The sequence below is a fragment of the Chaetodon trifascialis genome, chromosome 1 (assembly GCF_039877785.1).
Source record: "Chaetodon trifascialis isolate fChaTrf1 chromosome 1, fChaTrf1.hap1, whole genome shotgun sequence".
Lineage (NCBI taxonomy): Eukaryota > Metazoa > Chordata > Actinopteri > Chaetodontiformes > Chaetodontidae > Chaetodon > Chaetodon trifascialis.
The window spans coordinates 22,634,664-22,656,395 of record NC_092056.1 but is presented as its reverse complement, the minus strand read 5'-3'; the positions used below and the strand labels follow the sequence as shown (position 1 = coordinate 22,656,395).

At 42.0% G+C, this 21,732-nt stretch overlaps 1 protein-coding gene across 1 annotated transcript in view; it reads right to left on the bottom strand.

The window, feature by feature from the left end:
• hcn4 (hyperpolarization activated cyclic nucleotide-gated potassium channel 4) overlaps nt 1-21,732 on the bottom strand; it is a 64,558-nt gene that overhangs the window by 15,438 nt on the left and 27,388 nt on the right. The window contains exons 3-6 of the mRNA XM_070969426.1: nt 17,933-18,094; nt 14,386-14,604; nt 1,639-1,785; nt 1,273-1,513 (exon numbers count right to left, since the gene is read on the bottom strand). Coding sequence (XP_070825527.1) covers nt 1,273-1,513; nt 1,639-1,785; nt 14,386-14,604; nt 17,933-18,094 — 769 coding nt within the window. The remainder of the gene's footprint in view (nt 1-1,272; nt 1,514-1,638; nt 1,786-14,385; nt 14,605-17,932; nt 18,095-21,732) is intronic.

Below are 21,732 nucleotides of genomic sequence, written 5' to 3'. Positions count from 1 at the left end.
CCCCATCCCAACCACCCCCCGAGTCCCCAACCCCGCAAGAGGAGTGGCACTGCCAGGAACAGTCACACGATAATACAGGCAAAAGCCTTGTGCCAATAGTGTGCAAAAGGGGAAAATAATTACAGATCCATAGCCTAAAATTAAAGTGAGCAAGCCAGTTTCTATTCCAAAATCAGTGCATTTGCACTTTTGTTGGTTTCCCTACGCATGTTTACTTAAGGCAACAAGAAAAAAGTCAGATACATCCACCTCTAGTGCATTAAAATGACATTGTCGTCAAGAGTACACTCAGTTCAGCGTCTTTGAGTGGCAGAATGTCACAAACTGTGCCATTACCACGAGGCATGTGCTACAAACAAGCCCATAAGCTCACTGAGCCCCTCTTTGAATCTGAGCTCTGCCTTGCTGAGAAGGGACTGAAGGAAGGAACATTTTGGACAACATGGCCCTCGAGAGAACTGAGGCCATGTTGTCTAAAATGTTGATTAGTTTTGGCATGTGTAGAGATAGATTGCCTGCCATCTTTTCATTATTTCTCTGGAACCCCCCGGAGAGAGGGCATGAGGATGGACTTGAGTAGGCAAGGCGTAATTAAACTTCCACAGGCAGGTCATGTGCTGTTAAACGCTTTGCCACCATTTCTCATTACTTAACAGTGCAGTCTAAATGATACGCTGTCACTGAGCAAATTAATTGGTATTTGGTGAGGGCAGTATGGCAGCATTGTCTCCTACATGTGTCATAGGCGCAGTGGGACCACGAGAGGGCCACGCATTATCTGACCCTGATTAAGAACAGAACACGAGTTAAGTACATAACAACTCCAGGTTATCACGCAAGTCTTAAGCATGCACATAGTATGGAATTTCACAGCTTTCTGACTCTCTGACCTTTAAATGCACATTTCTTCATTTGTGCGACAGCAAGTACTGTTTTCTTAAGTTGGGTATGGCCTATATTTAAGAGACAGCTCATGATGTGAATTAAGGGAAAAGTCCTGCATAAACCATGAAGCAGAATTTTTCAGTGAGGTGACAAGTGCTGCACAGCATACCACTTCATGCTCACGACAAGCTAATATCAGAGCCAGAATAGCATTATCCAAATGCTGTTGCCTCGAAAAATAAAAATTCAAACCCAGGCCAACCTTTTAAGGTGCAAAAGGACAGCATTATTAATATTAAAACAGAGCAGATTGAAGCTCCACAGAACGATGTGTGTGTTATGTGACCTTTGAGCTTGCAATTCTCGTGCAGCACCAGCTCGTCTTACCTCCAAAGTAGGAGCCGTCTGAAAGCTTGGTCTCTTTATTGCCCTTGGTTAGTACGCTGACAACCCCGTGCTGTATGAAGTACATTTTCTTGCCGATGGTGCCCTCCCTGATGATATAATCCCCAGGCTGGAACACCTCAAACTTCAGTTTGGTGAGCATGGAGGTTACAAAGTTGGGGTCGGCGTTGGCAAACAGAGGCATGGATGCCACCAGCTTTCGACAGTTAAAGTTGATGATTTCCTGCGTGAGCGCATGGAGATAGCAGTTAAAAAAACTGAGGGAAATGTCAAGCAATGCACAAGCTTTTGACTACATCATGGCTGCATGTTCAGGAGATTCAAACGCAGACATTCAACTCATCCCACCTCTCGGAGCGGCTCATTCAGCTCTCCTAGGATGCTCTCCTCGTCGAACATCTTGCCCTGGTAACGGTGCTCGTAGTAGTCGTGGATTCTCTGCCTCATATCTGCCGGCAGCTTGTGGAAGGACATGTACTGCTCCACCTGTTTGTACTGCAGGGACACAGAGACACACAACAATCAGGTTACTCAAAGGCCATAGTGCTGTAGCACAGATACACAGCCACAGGGAACAGCTGGCACTGAGGTCAGACACACAAGGAAACAGAGACAGATACAAACAGGCCATCCTGGCTCTTGGAGGTTACGCCCAACAAGATAGCACTTTTCCAGTCTTCGATCATTACAGTCTATACGTCTAAAAAGACTTAAAGGAATCTGGCATAATGCACTAACTCCATATTTGCGATAAACAGATTAAATATTATTTCAAGTGCAGTTTTGCTTCCCTAAAGATATCTGAGAATTGAGAGAGTACGTAAGTAAAATCATATTTGTATAGCGCCTTTTAAAACAAAGTTACAAAGTTCTGCACAGGCTACAGAAAAAAACAACATACATATAAAGAAATATACTGAACAATAATAATAATAACAGAGGTGGCACGTGGCGCGTGCCTCACAGCAAGAAGGTCACTGGTTTGATCCCCGGGTCGGGCGGGGCCTTTCTGTGTGAGACCACAGACCAAAAACATGCTCATTAGGTTAATTGGTGACTCTAAATTATCCTTAGGTGTGAGTGTGAGTGTGAATGGTTGTCTATATATGTTACCCTGCAATCGACTGGCTCCAGCCCCCCCGCAACCTCGAAAAGGGATAGTCGGGTACAGAAAATGGATAGATAAATAATAATAATACAGCACCCTTATGGATGCAAAAAAGAGAATAATTTTTAAAGCCATTCACAAAGGCAACGGCTCTAACAGAGAGGTGGGACTGTTCCAGAGGGATGGGGCCCAAACAGGAGAAACACAGTTACTGTCAGGTTGACGGAGGGCGCAGTCCATATGACCAACCCACTTATTTAGATGTTCAACAAGGATGGAGCGATCAATAGTATCAGCAGTTAAGTCAAACAGGGCCAGATTAAACGTTCACCATCGTCAGCCTGCATGAGGACATCATTTGTCATTCCCAGTAGAGCTGTTTCTGTCTACGCTGGTGGATCAAGGGCAGGTTGTTTTAAAATGGATTGAAATGTGATCATTGTTGAGAGGTGTTTTAATCATGACAATTCACTGGAGCTTGGAAAGGATTCACCATTGTGGCTAATCTAGATCTGGTTTGCTACTGAAATATTCTCAGACTAAAGTAAATCTGTAACTTCAACATCCAGTTGGAGTGTGTGTTTCTCTGTCCCCTCAAATTTATTAGCAGCTGGTATGACAACTATTTGTACACCGGAATACCAGAGTTGACCCTCTATCAACATTCATTCATATTGTGGCACTCAAATAATCTGCATGCAGTAGCTAATAATAGATAAATCACATAAAGGGCTACAGGACACTATAATGTCTTATATTTAGTGAGTATTTGGGGGCTATAGAACAGTGAATTAAGTGTGAGAAAGAAGGATTGTGATGAGGTGATGGTGTTCAAGAAAAGGTGTGATGTGATTAGAAATTCAAATCACGCCTTTAAAGCAGTGACAGGAAAGAACAGTTACAGTAGGACAGGTGCTTGAGACACTGATGGTGTGTGTGTGTGTGTGTGTGTGTGTGTGTGTGTGTGTGTGTGTGTGTGTGTGTGTGTGTGTGTGTGTGTGTGTGTGTGTGTGAATGCGTGTACTTATCTATGTGTGATCAATTATAGGTTTCTGCTAACATCATAAACTGCAACTAAATCATACTTGAAACCAACAAAAGTTCATATTTTTGTTCACATACAAAGAATAAGAATGTGGAAATTGTTAATACAAACTATTAAAGATTACAAAAAAAAATATACCAAAGTACAAAAGGCACTAAAATGAGATCAAAATAAAATCTAATGAAAAATCTTCCTCTGTATGAAAACCATGCTGTGTTCTCATTGATGTGTACTATGATAATGTCTGTTTATACAGTATTATGTGAGTGTAGTGTTGTAATTCGTAACAAACAAAGCCCTCTGGCTCCTCAATCGCTGTGTACATCAAAACACCTAGCAATGTATATGTATGTTTGCAGTGAATACTGTGTGTGTCTGTATCCTCCAGCCTTTACGTTGTTAAAAAGAAAAGCGTTGTGCTGGACGGCCTTTCACTGATTCTACAGTATAGGAGGCAGAGATATAGATCAAAGCACACCGGGTGCATCTCGGGAATAATAACAGGTAGAATCCTTGACCCTCAGTGAAAGAAAAAATTAAGTAGAAAGAAAAAAGAAATTAGCCATTCATAGGGCAATGCTGGAGGTGCTCTTTGATCACCACTTCTACTCTACCAACAGCTCTACCTCTCAGTGACACGAGTGACCTCAGATGTCTCTGTCTTTGTTATCTGGCTCTAATACTCTAGTCACTGCTAATCTTGCAAGAGATCAAAAGGCCAATCTTTTGGAAATATAGCACAGTAAATAAAGACAGCTGTCTCATGCAAGTCAGATTGTTTTTTTGTGAGAGCAGAGAAGCTGTCAGGCTTCCTGAAAATCAGGAGATGCGAGTAGACTTGGAAAGAAACACAGAGCCGAACAGGGTTAGAGTGCAGTGCCGTAAAACATGGAGGCAGAATAAACTTCTGTATAACTACTTCGGAATGAGTCTGATCCATTTGACAACGAGGCTCTGCAGGTGAAGTCTTCTACCCTTGCAACGACCTTCAGACACCCTGTTGTGTTTGTAATCTTCCTTTCTGCGGCCCCCTCTCTCACCCACTACAACGCTCAGTTCAGCAATGTTTTCTTCTGCCCCCTATGCTCCCCTCTTTGCCAAATTTTGATGGATTTTAGTCTGTGTTTGACGGGAGCCTTTCGAGTCCCTCGCGAACAAAGAAAACAGTTTGGAGTCAGCCCGTGCATATCGATGATAAAGCCCCCTGATTGTGACCACAAAGTGTGGTGTGTCCCAGCTTGTAGTGGAGATTTTTAATACACTGCTGTTGTTACAATCACAAACACTACAATATATACATATGTGTGTGTCCATATAAAAGCACGTGCACACAGTCTACAACAGGAAATGCTGCAGATATGACACATCAGTTATCTGGAATATCCAACGCGAAGAAACTGCTCATCTTACATGCTTAAAATATAACTTCACCTCTTAGGAATGTCAAGTGAAATATTTGACAATTTGTATGTGTAAAGCGACCAGGGAAAATTAAATGCTTGCACAAGCAAGAATAAGATGTGGAAAGAAGCTTTTAGATATCCGGTCTCTGTGTATCTGTGGGGAGATGGATGAGCTCTGTCATGGGGTAAGGGTTTGAGTCTTTATCCCCACAATCCCTTTGGCATAAAATTGAGCATTTACTGATCTGATGATGAAATAGAATCCTTGCACAGAGAGGAACTTTTGCTCCTCTACTCCAAGAGACGGAAAGCTCTAGAAAACAATCGCAGACGTCTCCAGTTCGAGTCCCATTGGCTGCTGAGTATTGCAGCAAAGACGGCTTGTCTGCGTGTAATGCCGGGGTGAAGATGACAGGTGTAACCCACATTCTGCATCTTGTCTAATGTCTTTATGTCTCCCACATTAGACATGCCACAGCATGGCGCTCTGTTTCAAAGGCGTGGATCATCTCCTTCAGAATGTCTCTCAAGCCTTTATTTTTTATCAAAAAACAAAACGCTGCTGATATGTAATGCAACCATTTATCCTCAGCTTTTCGACGTGTCACAATTTGATTCCCACAGCATGAAAGGGCATTAGTCAAGTGAACAAATGCACAATAATGTCATAATGCTTTTATATTGTGATGAGTACAGCTGTAGTTCATACAGTAGCTCAGTAGCTCACTCAGAGGCATTTTATATTTACTAATCACAGCTGAGTCACAGAGGAGCTGACACGGATGTAAAGACACCAACTGGGGGGGGGGGTCTTGTGCTCTCCTGGCACTGCGATGGGCTGATAACACCCACCCCCCCGCGACAGGAAATTATCTTATTGCCACACCGTCACCATCACACTGCCATCAAGAAGATCCCTGCTCTCCTGCTCTACTCAGCTAAATCGAGTTATAGTCAGCACTAAGGATGTAATCATTCCACCATCAGCACCCCTTGCTGCACTCTGAAAACCAGGGGGTTCAGGCTGCAGGGCAGCTGTTCAAAATTTAAGAGTAGCTGATAAGAACCATAGGATTTAGTCTTTCTTTCTTTAGATCTTTAGGAAATACCAAATTTGGTGAATGAAAAGATCAATGCCACTTTCATATCTGCACGGTAACCATGAGCAGTTGATTAGCTTAGCTTAGCACAAGGCTTTGTAGCTTGTCTGGCTTTGTCAAAAGGTAAAAAAAAAAGCGCCTGCCGACCAACACCTCTAGAGCTCAGGCAACCAAGATTCCACTAGCAGGCAATCAGTGAAGTCTGGCATCCTCATGATAATGACAAGACTCCAGGATGTTACTGCACCGAGCCAAGAAATAGTTACATAAGCAAGTCTTTTTTACACTTTGGTTTTTGCACAGAATAAACAAACAAGATATAATGTGTTAATTAGTAAGCTTTTGAGGTGGCAGTAGGAGGATTTTGTTACCTTTGGACAGAGACAGACTCGCTGTTTCCCACTGTTTCCGGTCTACATGCTATGCTAAGCTAACGGGCTGCTGACTACAGATATGAGAGTGATATCATTCTTTTCTCTCAAGTCTTGGCACGACAACAAATAAGTCAAAATCAAAGTGTGACAAATTTTCAATCATCTTCTGTGGCTTTAACACTGCATTGTTTGGTTATGGATATTGAATTTTGATTTAGAGTTTTTGTGATATTCAAGTCTTCCCCATGTCCATACCATTGGACTGTTCATCTGGGTAGATTGTACACAAAGTATCCCTGCGAACCTTGCCTGTACTGACCTGGTTGAGAGTGAACCACGCATCTGTACAGTATATAAGTGCCTTACTGTAATTTACCATCCTCTAAGTCCATTACAGTATAGATGTTTTGTGTGTGTGTGGGTGAGCCTATTAGCTTGCAGCCTTGGCAGTATTACAGAAGTAGCTATATAGAACTGTATCTTCGTGATATTTCATTTCACAAATCCTCTCCCTCTTCCTCTCTTTCTGTTTTGATCTGTCTCCACACGGCCATTCTTTGGTCTGTTTCCCATTCATACTTTTCTTTTTTTCTGCTGTCCCTCTGCTCTTTTATCATGCTTTTTAATTTTTGTCCAGGCTCTCTCATGCAGCTCTCCAAGCAAATGCTAATTTATTTATTTTTTTTTTACCAAATAAAATATGAATAATTCATTTCCCAAAAGAAATGTCAGCCACTTAATTATACTTTCTAAACATTTATTTTTCTTCACTGTTTTCTATCTCCTTGTCCATAACCTTGCATTGCATGGAAAAGATACAAAAGATATGTCATATAATAAGGCTAACTGAAATATTACTTATTTTTGCACCCACATATGCAAGTTTGAAAAATGAGCAAAGGAGAAATTAGCAAAACATGTTATAAAGAAGGCTCCACCTGCTAATTCTGTGATATATGTGTTGGTGGACAGCTCACTCTCAGTGAAGTCAACACCATTGAATTCAGGACTGGCAGTGGCACTTGTGGACAGCCGTTCATATGGTGTAATATTGTGCTACAGCGGTCTCATAAAATGACTGCTCGCATGTAAATCCAATCTAATTATTCCACTAACCATGGCTAATTTCTGCTAATTGTGGAAGCATTGATTACATCCTCTGCTTGTGTGAAACTGCATCGAGGTTTTTAGCCATGCTAGAAGCGTGGTGCCACTGTTGGCCTGCCAGTCGGCCTTAAAATGTGACACAGACATTCATGGCCTGCTCAGGATGAATTGTAAAACCTTTGATGATACTGATTTTTTGCTTTATGACCAAATATCTACAAAACCACAGGGACCTTCCAATTGACCTAATTTTGTGTTTAGTACTAATTAACAAACCATAGCTGGTTAAACCAAGATAATGAACAGTTAGTATGCATATATGTATCTGTATTTATTCACATTTAGTGATGTCTTATGATGTTATCAGTCCAAAGGCCATCGGACTATAGTTAGTTAAGAGGGTGTGATCAGTTACTGATGACTGTGGTCCATCCTAGCCGAAAGTAACTTCCTTGTTCTTCACAAACACTATGTTGCTACTGCATGTCAAATAAAATGCTGTACATATGTAGGAATGGCGATCTTAAAATGACCACTGCAAATGCTGCAGAAAGCATACATTTGGTATAAAATCTAAAGTCTATTGACAATAGCTGCGCCTTTGATTTGGTTTAGTTCATACCCTCAGAGAGCGGGTATTTCAGGGAGCACCTCTGGGGCATGTCAACAGTCCTTGAATGAGCAGTGAAAGTTGTGTGTCAGACAGAGAGGAAAAGGGAACATAACAGGGTTTAGATTAATGCCATCAGTCAGGTCCTGACTAATGAGAACAGCTCTTACTGTAAGGCAGAATCAGACTTAAGCTCCTCAACTTGTTGACAGCTGTGTCCTTGGGTTGGTTTTATGGGGAAATCATGACTTAACCTCTACAAGGCTCCACAAAGTTATTGTTATTATTGGATAAAACCTACATCTTTGTCATACTAGTTTATTTCATTGTTCAATGCAGACAGGGTGAAATATTTAGCCTAATTAAGGAAAACACAAGAACTGCGGTTTAGTAGTTCCCTGACAGCATTAATCCATTTTTATTCCTCTCGGGAAGAAAGTCACAACTCTCTAAGTGTAAAAATACAGTCCCCGTCTGATGACTATTTACTGTATTGCCAAAGGTCTTGATTGGGGGATTGAAGTAGGGGAACAAAAGATCTCTAGAGCCTCTTCACCCTCAAATAATCAGCTTTGGGCCTCTTATTAACTATCCCCCAAAGAGCCATGTTTAATTGCCAAGTGTTAATTAGAGATTTAGAGTGGAGGGGCTGCAGCACCCCAGTGCCATTTCCTTCTAAAGCCATTTGGGACTGGCGTGCTTCAACACGCTCCTCATATACAAGTCCCTCCTGGGCATGCCTGATTTCATCACTCACTACCAACAACAAATAGAACATCACTCTGTTATCCCACGCACAACAATATTAACAATATACTGAGAAAAACCTGAGAGGAGAAATGCTTAAAAGGATCAGAGAGCTTCTCTAAAGTAAGACAACATGGATCACAATTTACCTACAAATGAATGAGATTATGTCTTTTGTTTACCGTCTCCATCCCCTTCTCTCTGTGCTCTATGCGTTTCCACTGTAGAGGGCCATAGTGGCAGATAAGCAGCAGCTTACACAGAGCTGGAGTGGCAGGCGTACCCTGTATGCACAGTCACATATGCAGCCATCTTGTGCTGCCAATCTGGAGAGATGTGATTCTCTTTGTGTGATAATGGTTCCGAACATGCCTGAGACAAGAGGGGGGAATCCTTGGGGGAATGTGGCAGATACTTAACCCTTTCCAGCTCGTAATGTTTTAGAGTGTGGAGTGGCAGAACTTCTCACTGGGTGATACAGGTGTTCAATGAGGGGAGCAGATTACTGAATAATGCCACATGATTCTATAATACAGTAAAATACTAGAAACTACAGTGCTGTATTTTTAATGTATTTTTCTGTACTACAGTGCCATTCCACAACAGTAACATTGTACTCCTGTAGAGACAGTTAGAGCAAATAGGACAGAAAATGACCAAAAAAAGGGCAAATTACTCTTCAATGTATTAGTATTATAGTATTATAAGTCTTTTGTCATGTTTTTTAACAGAACCCTAACCCTATCCAATACTGACCAAATTAGATAATCATTCTACTAATTGTTAAAGTCCTTTATTAAGCAACAAATGTCAAAGAATATATGTTTTTTTCAAATGAGGGTACTTGATGCTTTTTCTCTTTTAATATTCATTGTAAATTGAAAATCTTGGCTATCTATCCTGGCTTTTGGACTGTTATTAGAATAAAACAAAGCAATGTGAAAGTTTCATCTTCCCATTTTATAGATTAACAATTGAAATCTAATTAAAAGAATAATCAACAGAACAATCAAAATGAGTCAGTTGTTGCCCTATAGCATTTTAGAAAAATTAAAATGTCAGAGCACCATTTGGTACAATTAAAGTGAACTCAATGAGCAGGGAGCGCAGACTAGTTCACATAAAGAAAGCACAGTGTGTGTCTCTACTTGAAAAAAAAATCCCATGACTACAGCACACAGTAACTCGCACTCTGCACATGGAAGTCACTGAGTAGAAAAGGTAGCGCTGAGGAAAAGCTTACACCACATCCACCTTCAACGTCTCCTTTCCATTCAGACCTGATATGGACCCAACCTAACACAAGCAGTCAGGTACATCGGCAGCAAATAGAGTAGCAAACGGGCAGAAAAAGCACGTTTTATTATTCTGCACCTACAGGCTCTGTTTACACTCAGCGAAAGACTGACATCAGTCATACATTTTCAACAGAGAGAAAATTAATGTTATTTTTCATCTCAGTGGGGGCCACACTTCAACCCCTCATATTTAGCGTGATTGTTGCGCTCTCTACTTTGTGTAACAGTTAACAGGCTGCCTGATTCCTATTTAAGAGCTCATTTAAGCCTGCTTGCTAGCTTCTGACAGCCCAGGCATTTATCACATGGCACCACATTGTAATAGAATTCTATTCAGAAAAGATTATACTCGGGCTTTCTGATGATAATTTTCACCATCTTTGATGGCAGAGCTTTTTTTCCCCCCTCCTTTCATATTCTCCATCTGTACACTGCTAAGATTCCTTCATAGACTGATTTCTTCATCATAGTCCCCCAAAGAGGTTTCTCTCATTGGTCCATCCTTTATCTATAATCACTCATCCTTCTGCAGGATGGTGGGGGGCTGGAGCTGAATCCCAGCTGACATTGAACTAGAGGTGGGGTCCACTATGTGTCAGGGCTGACACATAGAGACAAACAACCATTCATGCTCACATTCACAACTAAGGACAATTTAGATTTGCCAATTAACTGTTACCTGGACATCACCTCTGCATACCAACTGGACAGATGGCCTCATGTCTTGACCATACAGTTACACGTATGACAGCCCCATGGTCTCAATTTTGCAGCTCATTTCCAGAATACAGAGCCTAACAGTTAAATATGGCGATGTGCAGCTTGGCTCAACATTGATCTGCTTTTTGACTTCTTTCAATAACTTATTATCTGTCCCACTGTGACGGTAGAGGGTGTGAATTTGTGTTGTTGTCTTTTGGGTGTTTACCCACACGCTGGCTCAGGTCAGAGGCCATACACAACTGTAATAGAGCTCCATGCTAGCTAATGTTCTCCTTTATTTATCCTCCCATGCACATTGGATTTTGCAATCACTGTGTAAAAAGTATGATTATAAAAACACATAACATTGATTTATGCGGCTGCATAGCATCTACGTTGCAGACAATTGATGCTACTTCACAGACTGGTGGTGTATGCAAATGCTGCAGTTTTGTACTCATGCTGACAGCATCTTTGGAATATCAAGATGGGCACATTTGGCTTCCAAACACAAAAACTCCAAACTGCAAACTACAGAGATCCATTTAAGCACCCAACAGCCAACAGATAAGAGACTGGTGGCATTTTCCAGCATTTGCTAATGAGTCAAAAAGTCTAGTTCCTCAGACATTTCACAGTCTGTAATCTGCAACATCAGCTATGCATGTGTTGAGTTAACACGCCAAATTATGTGTTAAAAGAGTGTCTCTGAACACTGTGTTGATGTTTAGAAACCAAGAAAGACCGTGAGACCAGAGCTGAAAAACACATTTTATGGCAGAGCTGTGGGTCAACATATTTATGAGAGTTCTTTTTTTCTTAATTTTTATGACACCCTAAAAACATGAACAGCCACTTTGTGTAATCCTCTTTCATATAATGTGTTACACACCTAAAGCGGTTTTGATGAGTGAAGTAAAGCACCCACTCTGAGAGTTTTTGAGTTCAAAAACACTCAGAAATGTGCCCTGAGAGGAGAGCACAGATTAATATTGACACATATACCATTATTTAAAGTATCTACCATATAATATGCAAATATATACGTAAAGAGGGCATTTTCTGTCTTTGAACGGTGTTTTTACTTGATATTTCAAAGCAGTGGAATTAATGTTTTTGTTATGCAGATTGCCTTGGTGCACCATTAATTCTTACCCAGTGTGTGCCATATCCTTCACTGGGTTCAAGAATAAAGATTTATACCTCTTATATGATGCTATTTGCATCATTGTTTGTAATCATTTAGTATTTCATATTTACCTCATTTCTGACATATCACCATCCTGCACCTTTCTTTAACGAGTGAGACAGCAAAGAATCACTTGCTGACTCTTACAGACAGGCGTGTACAATAACTTGGTGTATGACGGCAGGTTGGACACTGGCTGCTGTGTTGGTGGTGTCTCAGTTAGCAGTTGTGTCTCCAGGATGAGTCCCAGCAGACAACAGCTGTCCCTGTCATGACGGGCCAATGGTCACCTGAAAACAGCACCTGTGCTCTCAAAACTCAAGGGACTGACCAATGGATTGCCCACTTCTTCAGCACGTGGATTATGGTGTTATTCCAACACAAAAAAGCGGAGTGTCACACAACTGATGCAAGGGCAAATGACAAAAAGGTTTATGTTGTTGAAGGAACTAACGTCTATAAGCAGAAAGGAGTGGGTATAGGACAGTGAGGTACAAATTACTACTATCTGGCTACCACAGCCAGATGAGCATGTAGTGACAGTGCACTCAGAGAGAGCTTTATCACTGAGGCAAGCGGAAAGATAAATGAGAGAATCCACACTCTTTAAAATTAATTGCAGTCTGCAGTAATAACCTTTCTGCAGGCAGGCACCATGGGAGCTGTGGGAGCACAGGGGAACCTTTTTAGCTGGCTGGGGGATTCTGAAGGCGCCTTAGGGGGTGATCCCAGAAACAGCAGAAAATGGCTTTGGTAGCACATGCTGACTGGTGCTGAGACAGGCCAGCTGTTCACTCTACTTGGCAGCAAGGCATCTCTGAAGCTGAGAAGCAGACAAGTGGAGAGCGCTGAGCTGGGGGGTGGTTTTCTCCCCTTTCATTAAGCAGCTACTCAGATCAGCAGCACTTGCATGTTTCAATTTTTTGGACTTTTTATCTGGTGAGAATTTGGTGGAAAACTAGTCTCTTTGTTACTCACTGCAAGATCTGAGGTGTTAATTTATCCAGTGCAACTTCTCTCCTTTTGAAGATGGAGCAACACACACCCATTACGCCAGCTAATCTGTTCCTCTGCTTGTCTGCGTGGGTGTTTTTCTCTGCCCTCTTTCACTCCCACTCTCCCCCTTTCATTTGGGTGGGGTCTTGAGAGCCTCTGCTTCCATTCCCTGGAGGTCATCCTCTCCTGTGTGCTCCTCGCCACAGATGATGGGGCAAGGTGGCAGCCTGGCAACTCAGCTCATTATCGCCCACGCTGGGCTGACAGAGGGCATGGCACTGTGGAACATGGCTCGGCCTTCACAGCAAGCTGTCAGGGCTTTCCTTTCACTGAACTGGGGAGACTGGGGGTTCCTGTCTCTATATGGATGGTTCCACAGCCAAAAACCCCCATCCAGCCAAAGACAAAAGGCGGACTTGCAAGAGCTGAGAAGATGTGGATACCTCATTTATAGTAATGGTGCCTTCTGTGTTTGTTGCTGTCCAAAGAAAACCATGTATCAATTGAAGGGTTCCCTCTTCAAGAAAATGGCCCTACTTCTTAAGATACCATAGATAAACCATTCAAAAACGCATTTGTTTTGCTGAACGCACACTTGATTTTGGAGCTGCATTGCTGCATTGTTTTCACAGGACAGTGATGTGCCACTCAAACGTCCTCTAGCTGGACAGAAGGTCCATATATCTGCTCAGAAATAATCAATTACACTCCTTATAACTCCAGGACTGTCTGAGGATCATCATGTTTTCAGGTTTTCTTCAGTATCACAGTAATCCAGTGACATTTGTCTGTATATCTATGAGTATATTGCAGACATGTACTGCTAATAGCTAATGCTGTACACTTTCAATTTGCCAAACTGTAAACAAATATCAATATGTATGTGTCAACTACAGCATAACTAACTGAATCCATGGCAACATTATGCTTCCTCTTCATTCCCAAGGCAGTTTGATAATTTGGAGTATGAATATCTTGAGAAGTGTACCATCATTGTGAGTATGACAAATATTAATAGGAGTGACAAAATTCAGTGATTGGATCTTTGTTCATGTTGAACTACCTACTATTTTTTGACATTTGAGTTGCGTGTTGGGGACACAGTTATCTGTTTTCTCAGAGGGGGGCCCACAGTGTCACACTTTGAAAAGCTCTGGTTTAGAGGACTCTGATGGTGCTTATTTTCCAATTTCAAAAGTGCTATGATGGCACCGCAATGCCTAGATGTCAGTGCGTTTTTAGTACCTGTAAAAACATCAAAGAAATAAAATTTTGGGGTGAACTTCTGCATTAATCGACAAAACAGAAGCCAGTCTAAAGCTGAAGATGAACCCGCATCCTACCTTACCACCAATGTTCTCTCTTCCAAATAAATCAAGACAACACCGCTGTCAGCAAAACGTCATCTTGACTCACCTTCTCCTGGTACTGCCGTCGAGATGAGTCTAGAGATTGGATTAGCGCGGTGGCGTGGCCCACAAACATGGCGTAGCAGGTAGCGCCCACAATCATGCTGAGGATGGTCAGCCACACGTCTGTCATGCCCACAGGGGGGTACATGCCATACCCAATACACAGCATGTGGCTCATAGCTTTGAAAAGTGCGTAGGAGTACTGCTGTCCCCATGTGTCATTCTGGATGAAACAGAGGACATGGGGTGAGTTAGGGTGAGTACATTGGAACACTTTCTATCTTGCTCTCTCCCCCCCCCCCTCCCTCTCTCTCTCTCTGTCTCTCTCTCTCTCTCTTTCATAATGGTGCTGATGGCACATTAAAGGTCAATGAGCACCCTGACAGCTCACACACATACACGCACACATCCAATTTCTTAAGACAAAACTAATGGCAGATGTCCACTTCAAACTGTCTTATAGTTCAATACAGAGCAGCTGGCAGGGTAAGACATACTTTTCAATATGCAAACATTTGGAGCAAGCAGACATTTGGGTGAGAGCCTAAAACAGAGCCCTGAGAATGGACGGATGGAGCATGAGACACTGGAGGCTTGCATGACAGTAAGTAGGTCAGCTATTTAGAAAAATGTGATTTCTCTGTGAGTTTTCTCATTTGTAGATAAATTGCCCCTTTTCCTTTAGATCCCGGTGGTAGTTCATGGCAAATCAATATCAACTCCCTCCTGGGGGTGACATGTCCAAATTGCTTTCAAACTCATTTCCACAGTGGAAAAGCCGAGAGAGAGATAGCAATTTTATTAGAGCCCTCCTGAAAAGGTAAGGAGGGATGACCCAGTAAGATAATGGGACCGCTACTGTAAAAGAAGACAAAAAGTGTCTCCTAATGATTCTAATCAGAACCAAACCAAGCATGACTGAGTCGATACGAACAAACTCGTTGTCTAACTGGTAATGTCAGCGAAACATGAGCAGCTTTCCATCAGAGAGGTGCCTGCCCCTGAGGCTTGAATTAATTCACCAAGATATATTTGTTATTCTGTCTCGCTGAGAACCATTCTTCGACTTAATGCAGTTAATTAGACAGTGTTTACTGTATGAAACACAACTAACTCCATGTTGATGTTAATGAGAGCCTACATGCCTCACACTGGATTTTAAACTGAGTACATTACAAGTGTCCTTCCTCACATCTCAGGGCCTCAGCACTGCTGGATGCAAAGGGCTTTTTTTGGGTGCAGAAATCCGAGGAGGAAAGCAGCGCAACCTCTGCGGAAGATTTGGGAACATGACTCTGAGCTGTAACAACATGAGAAGCTGAAAATGCCTAAATATAATCGAGTCAGAACTGCATGAAATCATCTCGTGACAGGGCCTTTGGCATGTGAGTCCCTATTCTGGAGTCGCTGAGACGAGGGTATTAAAACATTTAAGAAATGGAAGACTGGACTTTAGGTTTTAATAATAATAATAAATGATGGTAAAGAAAAAGTAGGCCTTGATATAGGATAAAAGCAATATTGGGAATATTTTTCTAAATACGTGGACACATAACAGCAAAATGTCATTTTTTTTTAATTAAAAAACAAGATGCCAAATGTCTCATATTGCTCTACAGGACTATTTTAAATGCCCTTCTCTGCTGTGTATCAAGCAGTATTAATTCTACCTCTGCAATGTACATAAAGCTCAAATACAGTATGTTTGTCAGAATAAAACCAAAAGATCAGTAAAACATCATGTCCTTGTTTTCACGTGTGTTCACTGCTGAAGAACAAGACATCAAATCTAATCTGAATCCCTGCATACTGTACTATACCTTAATGATGAGCCACAGTTTACACCATGTTGCCTAACAGCTCAGCCTTATGTAATTTAACATAATTCCCCAGCAACTTGGCTTTATGCATATTGAACTAGTGGTAAAATGCATCTTTCATGGCACACAAGGGAATAGCAGCATAAAAATGGAAATAGCAGCATAAAAAGGAAACGGTGATGGTTTGGATGTAACTATTTGCAACTTCTAGAAGACTGAATGTACATCTTAATGTTAATGTCTTAATCCAGATCACTGAAAGAGGTTTGTTAAACTGGGAGGATCTTCTCTTTGCTGGTTTGATCCCCAGTGCCGGCACTGTTCCTGAGCAGGACCACCTCACCTGACTGTATCTCTGCACAGACAGGTATGGAAAACAAGCTAAAATTAGCTTAAGTGTGAAACATCCCAAGGGACAGCGGTTTGCAACATCTGTCATTTCTTATGATTAAACATAACAAGTGAGCATGTCAGGGAGGCAGTGAGGCATGATGAACCAAATACATCCTACCTTGAGCGATGTAGCTACTCATGTGACATCTGCTCTGGCACGGAGAGCTGAACATACAGCTGACTAGAAGCTGCTTGATGTGAAACTAAAAGTTGGCTTCCTTGAATTTGTTTTGTTGTCACAGTTTAAAAATGCATTTATTGTGGGCTTTCAATCTTTCACTATTCTGTTAAGAAATACAGTGTTTTGTGTATATTATTAAATAACTTTAAAACAAGTAAAATTACCCTGCATGGTAATTAAAATCTAATAAAAACAATATGTATTTTTCTACAAAGAGAATTATGACAAAAGGGAAGTGATCATTATATTATATAGATATCATTATACATTAACCAGCTGACGTCAATACATTGACAAGGAAAACTTGTTTGGTCAAAATGTCGTCAATAAATCTATTCAAACCAGTCCTTTACTCTTGTGGACATCTTTCAGTTTTTTAATTCAATGAGTCACCGACCACAAGAAAGCTCACGCATTGTCCTATTGACACTTGCATCAGTGTGTATATTGATGAGCCATCAGTTAGGGAACCCTTCTCCTCAGCTGCGTTCCTTCAGGGTCACATATGTTGAGCTATTGATATGTTATTACTGGAGAGAGAAGCATTCACTGATGTCAGATCAGTCCCTATTGAGGGCAACACCTCAAAACCTGACATTAATTCAGATTCCTTTGGAGCTGCACTCTTTCATAACCTAACAAGTTATCACGAGGTCATCAGCTGCGGGTGATGCAGTCGCACATCAGGTGTGACACAGTCCGCTTCCATAAGCAAATAAAAAAGAACTCTATGGTGAGGTGGGCTTTAACGGAGACTCTCCTCCAGCGTCTGTTTTAGCAGTACAACAAAATTAAAGCACAGCATGAGTGCTCACCGGAAACTATCAATATTCAACCAATATTGGATAAGGGCTGTCTTTCCTCCTCAGAAAATCAATGTTCCCTGCATGGCCTCAGTGTCTCTCTCCTTTCACAATAAGGACAGATGTCGAGAGGTCCAAATAAATAAAAATAACCAGCGAATTGAATAAATGTGGGCAAATGTAGCAGATAAATATATTTGATTTAGGGCTTAAAATGACAGATATGAGCGGAAATATTTCCAAGGATGCTAAAGGGTTTTAGTATAGTAATTACTGAAGTATGATGGATGAGATAAGACAGGGCATAATCTGATTCGAACAGGCAGGAGGACACTGCGCAGGAGAAGCACTTACCACCATCTTATTTTTGGACACCCAGCAGTCGGCGGGGAAGTCCTGCAGCATGGGCACCAGGAACTGCAGACAACCGTCCCAGTGACACAGCAGCAGCATCATGCCGATCAGGTTGACTATCCTTACCATGGCGCTGGCAAGGTCATAGGTCATGTGGAAGATCTGAGGGGTTGGACACGAAGGAAGCAGGAAATGGGTTAGGGCAGGATGACTCAACGCGCTGATGGCCAAATCCCTGAAATCTCTCGAGACTGCAAAGCTCTCTCCCTCTCTCACACACACACACACACACACACACACGCGCACACACACACACACACACACACACACACACACACACACACACACACACACACACACACACACACACACACACACACACACACACACACACACATGTCCTCAGGGGAGATTTTTCTCCTCCACAAGCAGTTCAGCGACTTCTGGGTCTATTCTGTGATCACGTCATGAACACGGTTTGTGGTTTAGGAATTAGACTACAATGTACTTAGCCTGTAGAAACCTTATCTTTTTTCATGGCACACAGATGAGCTGGTGGATGCAGCTGTTGCTGTTCTGAGAATGGTCCACTGGGGATGGTCAGCAGACTGGGAGCAGAGCTTTACCTACCCTGCTGCTGAATCGCTCTTATCATCAGCCACTCAGCCAAACACAATAATGGTACAAGGGTAGAGGTGGCTGCGCTCAGGGACGGACTGACCATCTGGCATACTGGGCATTTTCCTGGTGGGCCGACGTGCTAGTCGGCCACTTTTTTTTTTATTTTAAAGATTGGTCTGACTGGCCCATAATACCAGACAATTGATCAGTGGCCCGATTGACATTAGGCTGGCCCAATCACATCGTTAAACACCAACCCCTTTCGCTTTGGTCCTGCCGGCGAAATGCATTCGGCAAAAAAAAAGTCAGCGCAAGAGTTTGTTCATAACCACCAGTCGGCCCTCGACACACGCTGGTCTGTGGCCCATAGGTTATTTCCTTCACTGACATGTGACGGTGCTCATCTCGCCCAATCATATCATGAAACACTTCCCCTTTTTTGTCGGTAACATAATCTGTTAGGAACTTTGAAAATGGAGAGAAAACAAAAAGGAGGTGCAGAGAAACTGCGAGACAGGAAGAAGCTGGCCCTTCAAACCAACGCTGCCAAATGCGCAAAAATTTATATGATATGTTTGCCACGGCAGGGCCTTCATCAGCTCCCGTGGCCGATGACAGTGGTGGTGCTGGCGACATTAAACAGCTGGACTGCTTTCAGAACACTTGTAATGAGGAAAGCAACCCAGCCCCTTGGTAAATCTGACAATGATAAAACATCAATAACATATTTTTGACTAATGTTCTATGGCCAGGTGAGTTTGTATTCTAGTTAGTTTGTAATACCTGTATATGCAATAAGACATTGTGTATGTAGCCCTCTCCCTCATTCATTTGTCATCATCCCTCTTAAGTTTTCAGTTTCTAAGCTGCTATTTTTATCTTGAAGATTGACCAATAATTAAATCTCTGTCTCTCTCTTTCTCTCTCAAACATACACACACACACACAGTTCAAAGTTCATTCAGGAGTTCAGCTACATTCATCCTTTTGGACTGGGTCAGTTCACAATTTATTGAATACTACTCTTGGAAGAGTTAGCCTCTGATCCATCATTTCTCATTTCTATTCTTTCTTTTTCTTCCTCCCTGAAACACATAGGTGCACCCAATAGGATGAATTCTGCTTAAAGATCCATTACTGTGATGGAGTGGTGGAGCATACTTTTTTTGTAGTGTTAATAAATTACACTTTTTGGAAGTATTTAATGTGTCCACTCTCACTGATTCCCGTTAACTCATTGCATGGTTTAAGGTATGTGGTTTTAAAGAGTTGCACAGTTGGTACACACATTCAAGAGACCGAAAGGACCGAAAAGGTGCGCGTTATCAAATGTGGTCGGCTAGTCTGGTCCAAAATGCCAGGGCTGATTTCTTGTCCCAGTCCGCCCCTGGCTGCGCTCCTGGGGTGAGAGTGTTCACAGGCTTGGTTTGTTAATCCTAATGATAAATATGCTCATGAGGCACTCCAGGACTCCAGGGCTGGTGTAGGTTTTAATGGCCTCAACTATTCAAAGCCTCTTAATCCCATCGAAGACCACGGTGTGCACTGCTAACCACTCCACTCCTTATTAAAATCCACTCGGTGCCTTTTAAGAGCTTGCAAATGAGAGGGGACACTCCATCTTTACTTTGTTGTAGGTGATGATGAGGACGTATTTGTCAGCCAAAGTTTCCTCTTAGTCCTAGTTCCTAAAGCACTGGACTTATTTTTCTGTTTCTGTCTGAACGCATACAAGTGCGAGCGTGTATCTGTGTGCGTGTTAAGAGGGAGGGCTGGCAGGGACCGGTGCGGTGTTTGGGATGGTGTGGGTGCTGCTGCACCATCAAATCACATCAATTTAGCTCCATCAGCAGGCTAGCATGAAGCCAGAGGTACACCCAGGAAAAAGTGCCTGGACGAGGAGAGGAGCCAGGCGCTCTCTCTCAGGGTGGATGGAGACATCCCCGCTCACGCACTCTGTCTGTCTACACACACGTTACACACTGAAACTCAGTGTGTCCCTCTCCCACTCTGTCCCATCCCCTTTTTCTTTGGGCTCTTGTTCAAAATGTTTAGCCTTAGGCACTTTCACAACACCTTAGCTGAATCATCCGCCCAGCTGCACCGCACCTTTTCTCGCTCATCGCACAGCATCCCCTAATTTTCTACGTTTGCTCACAGCTGCACGTCAAATGTGAGTTATTGTTTGTTGTTTTGGGGTAGTTTGTTTATCCTTTTTTAGCAGCCAGTATTTTCTTTAAATGCAGTGATAAGTAAGTTATGTCATCTAATATGCAGCGATGTGTGATGTCAAATTTCCTGCTGGAGCCATAATGGCATTCCATAACATTAGAGTGTTAAATTCACTCTGTGGCGAATGAATAAATCATGAAGTACCCCTTTCCATCTCCCACACTGAGCTTGATATATTTTTCATTTGTGAAATCGTATTTCCCGTCAGGAAAGGGAAGCTTTGCTTTTAAATCTAGAAACACATTTTTAAGTAAAATGTGACTTACAGCAATTCCTGGGACATTAAATATTGACAAAGGTACACAGCTTGCAAACACACAGTGCATTGTTTACATTTGAAATGCTGATTTTTAAATAGATTAAATAGTTATTTGAGATTTGACATTATTACTGTTCCAATATTACATTTGCTCTGCGGGACAAAGTTGTGTATTTTGTTGATTGATTTATGATACTGGACTGTAATGTGTTTTTTCCACATTTGTTTTATTTTCAGATTGCTCTGATTTCACACATCAGAATGAGCTTACTTGTCATGTAAAAACATCTGTATTATATCTTCTGTAGCTCTGGAGGAACTCAGAGGCTCTGAGTTTGATAGACGCGGGTATTTACCAGGCAGAGGGGGTTTAATTAGAGACTATTGAGTTGCATCATGGGCATATGGGATCTCTCATTTTCTGAGTATGTATAAGTCAGGATGTCTCCTCCTCTGCTGCATCGATTTTGACTATTCTTTTTTAAACATGCGTGCTGTGAGTCCCCCACCTTAATGGAAATACCATACAAATTTGGTGGAGTACCCCTTAAGCACCAGTATTGCTTTTGAGGTTGTAGGTGTTACCTCCATCTTCCAAAACAGTGCACAGCACTGGCTCATTTTGGAAATCTTCTTATGGTGCATGATCTACTGTCTCCAGTGTGTCATGCACATTGTGTGGGTTGTC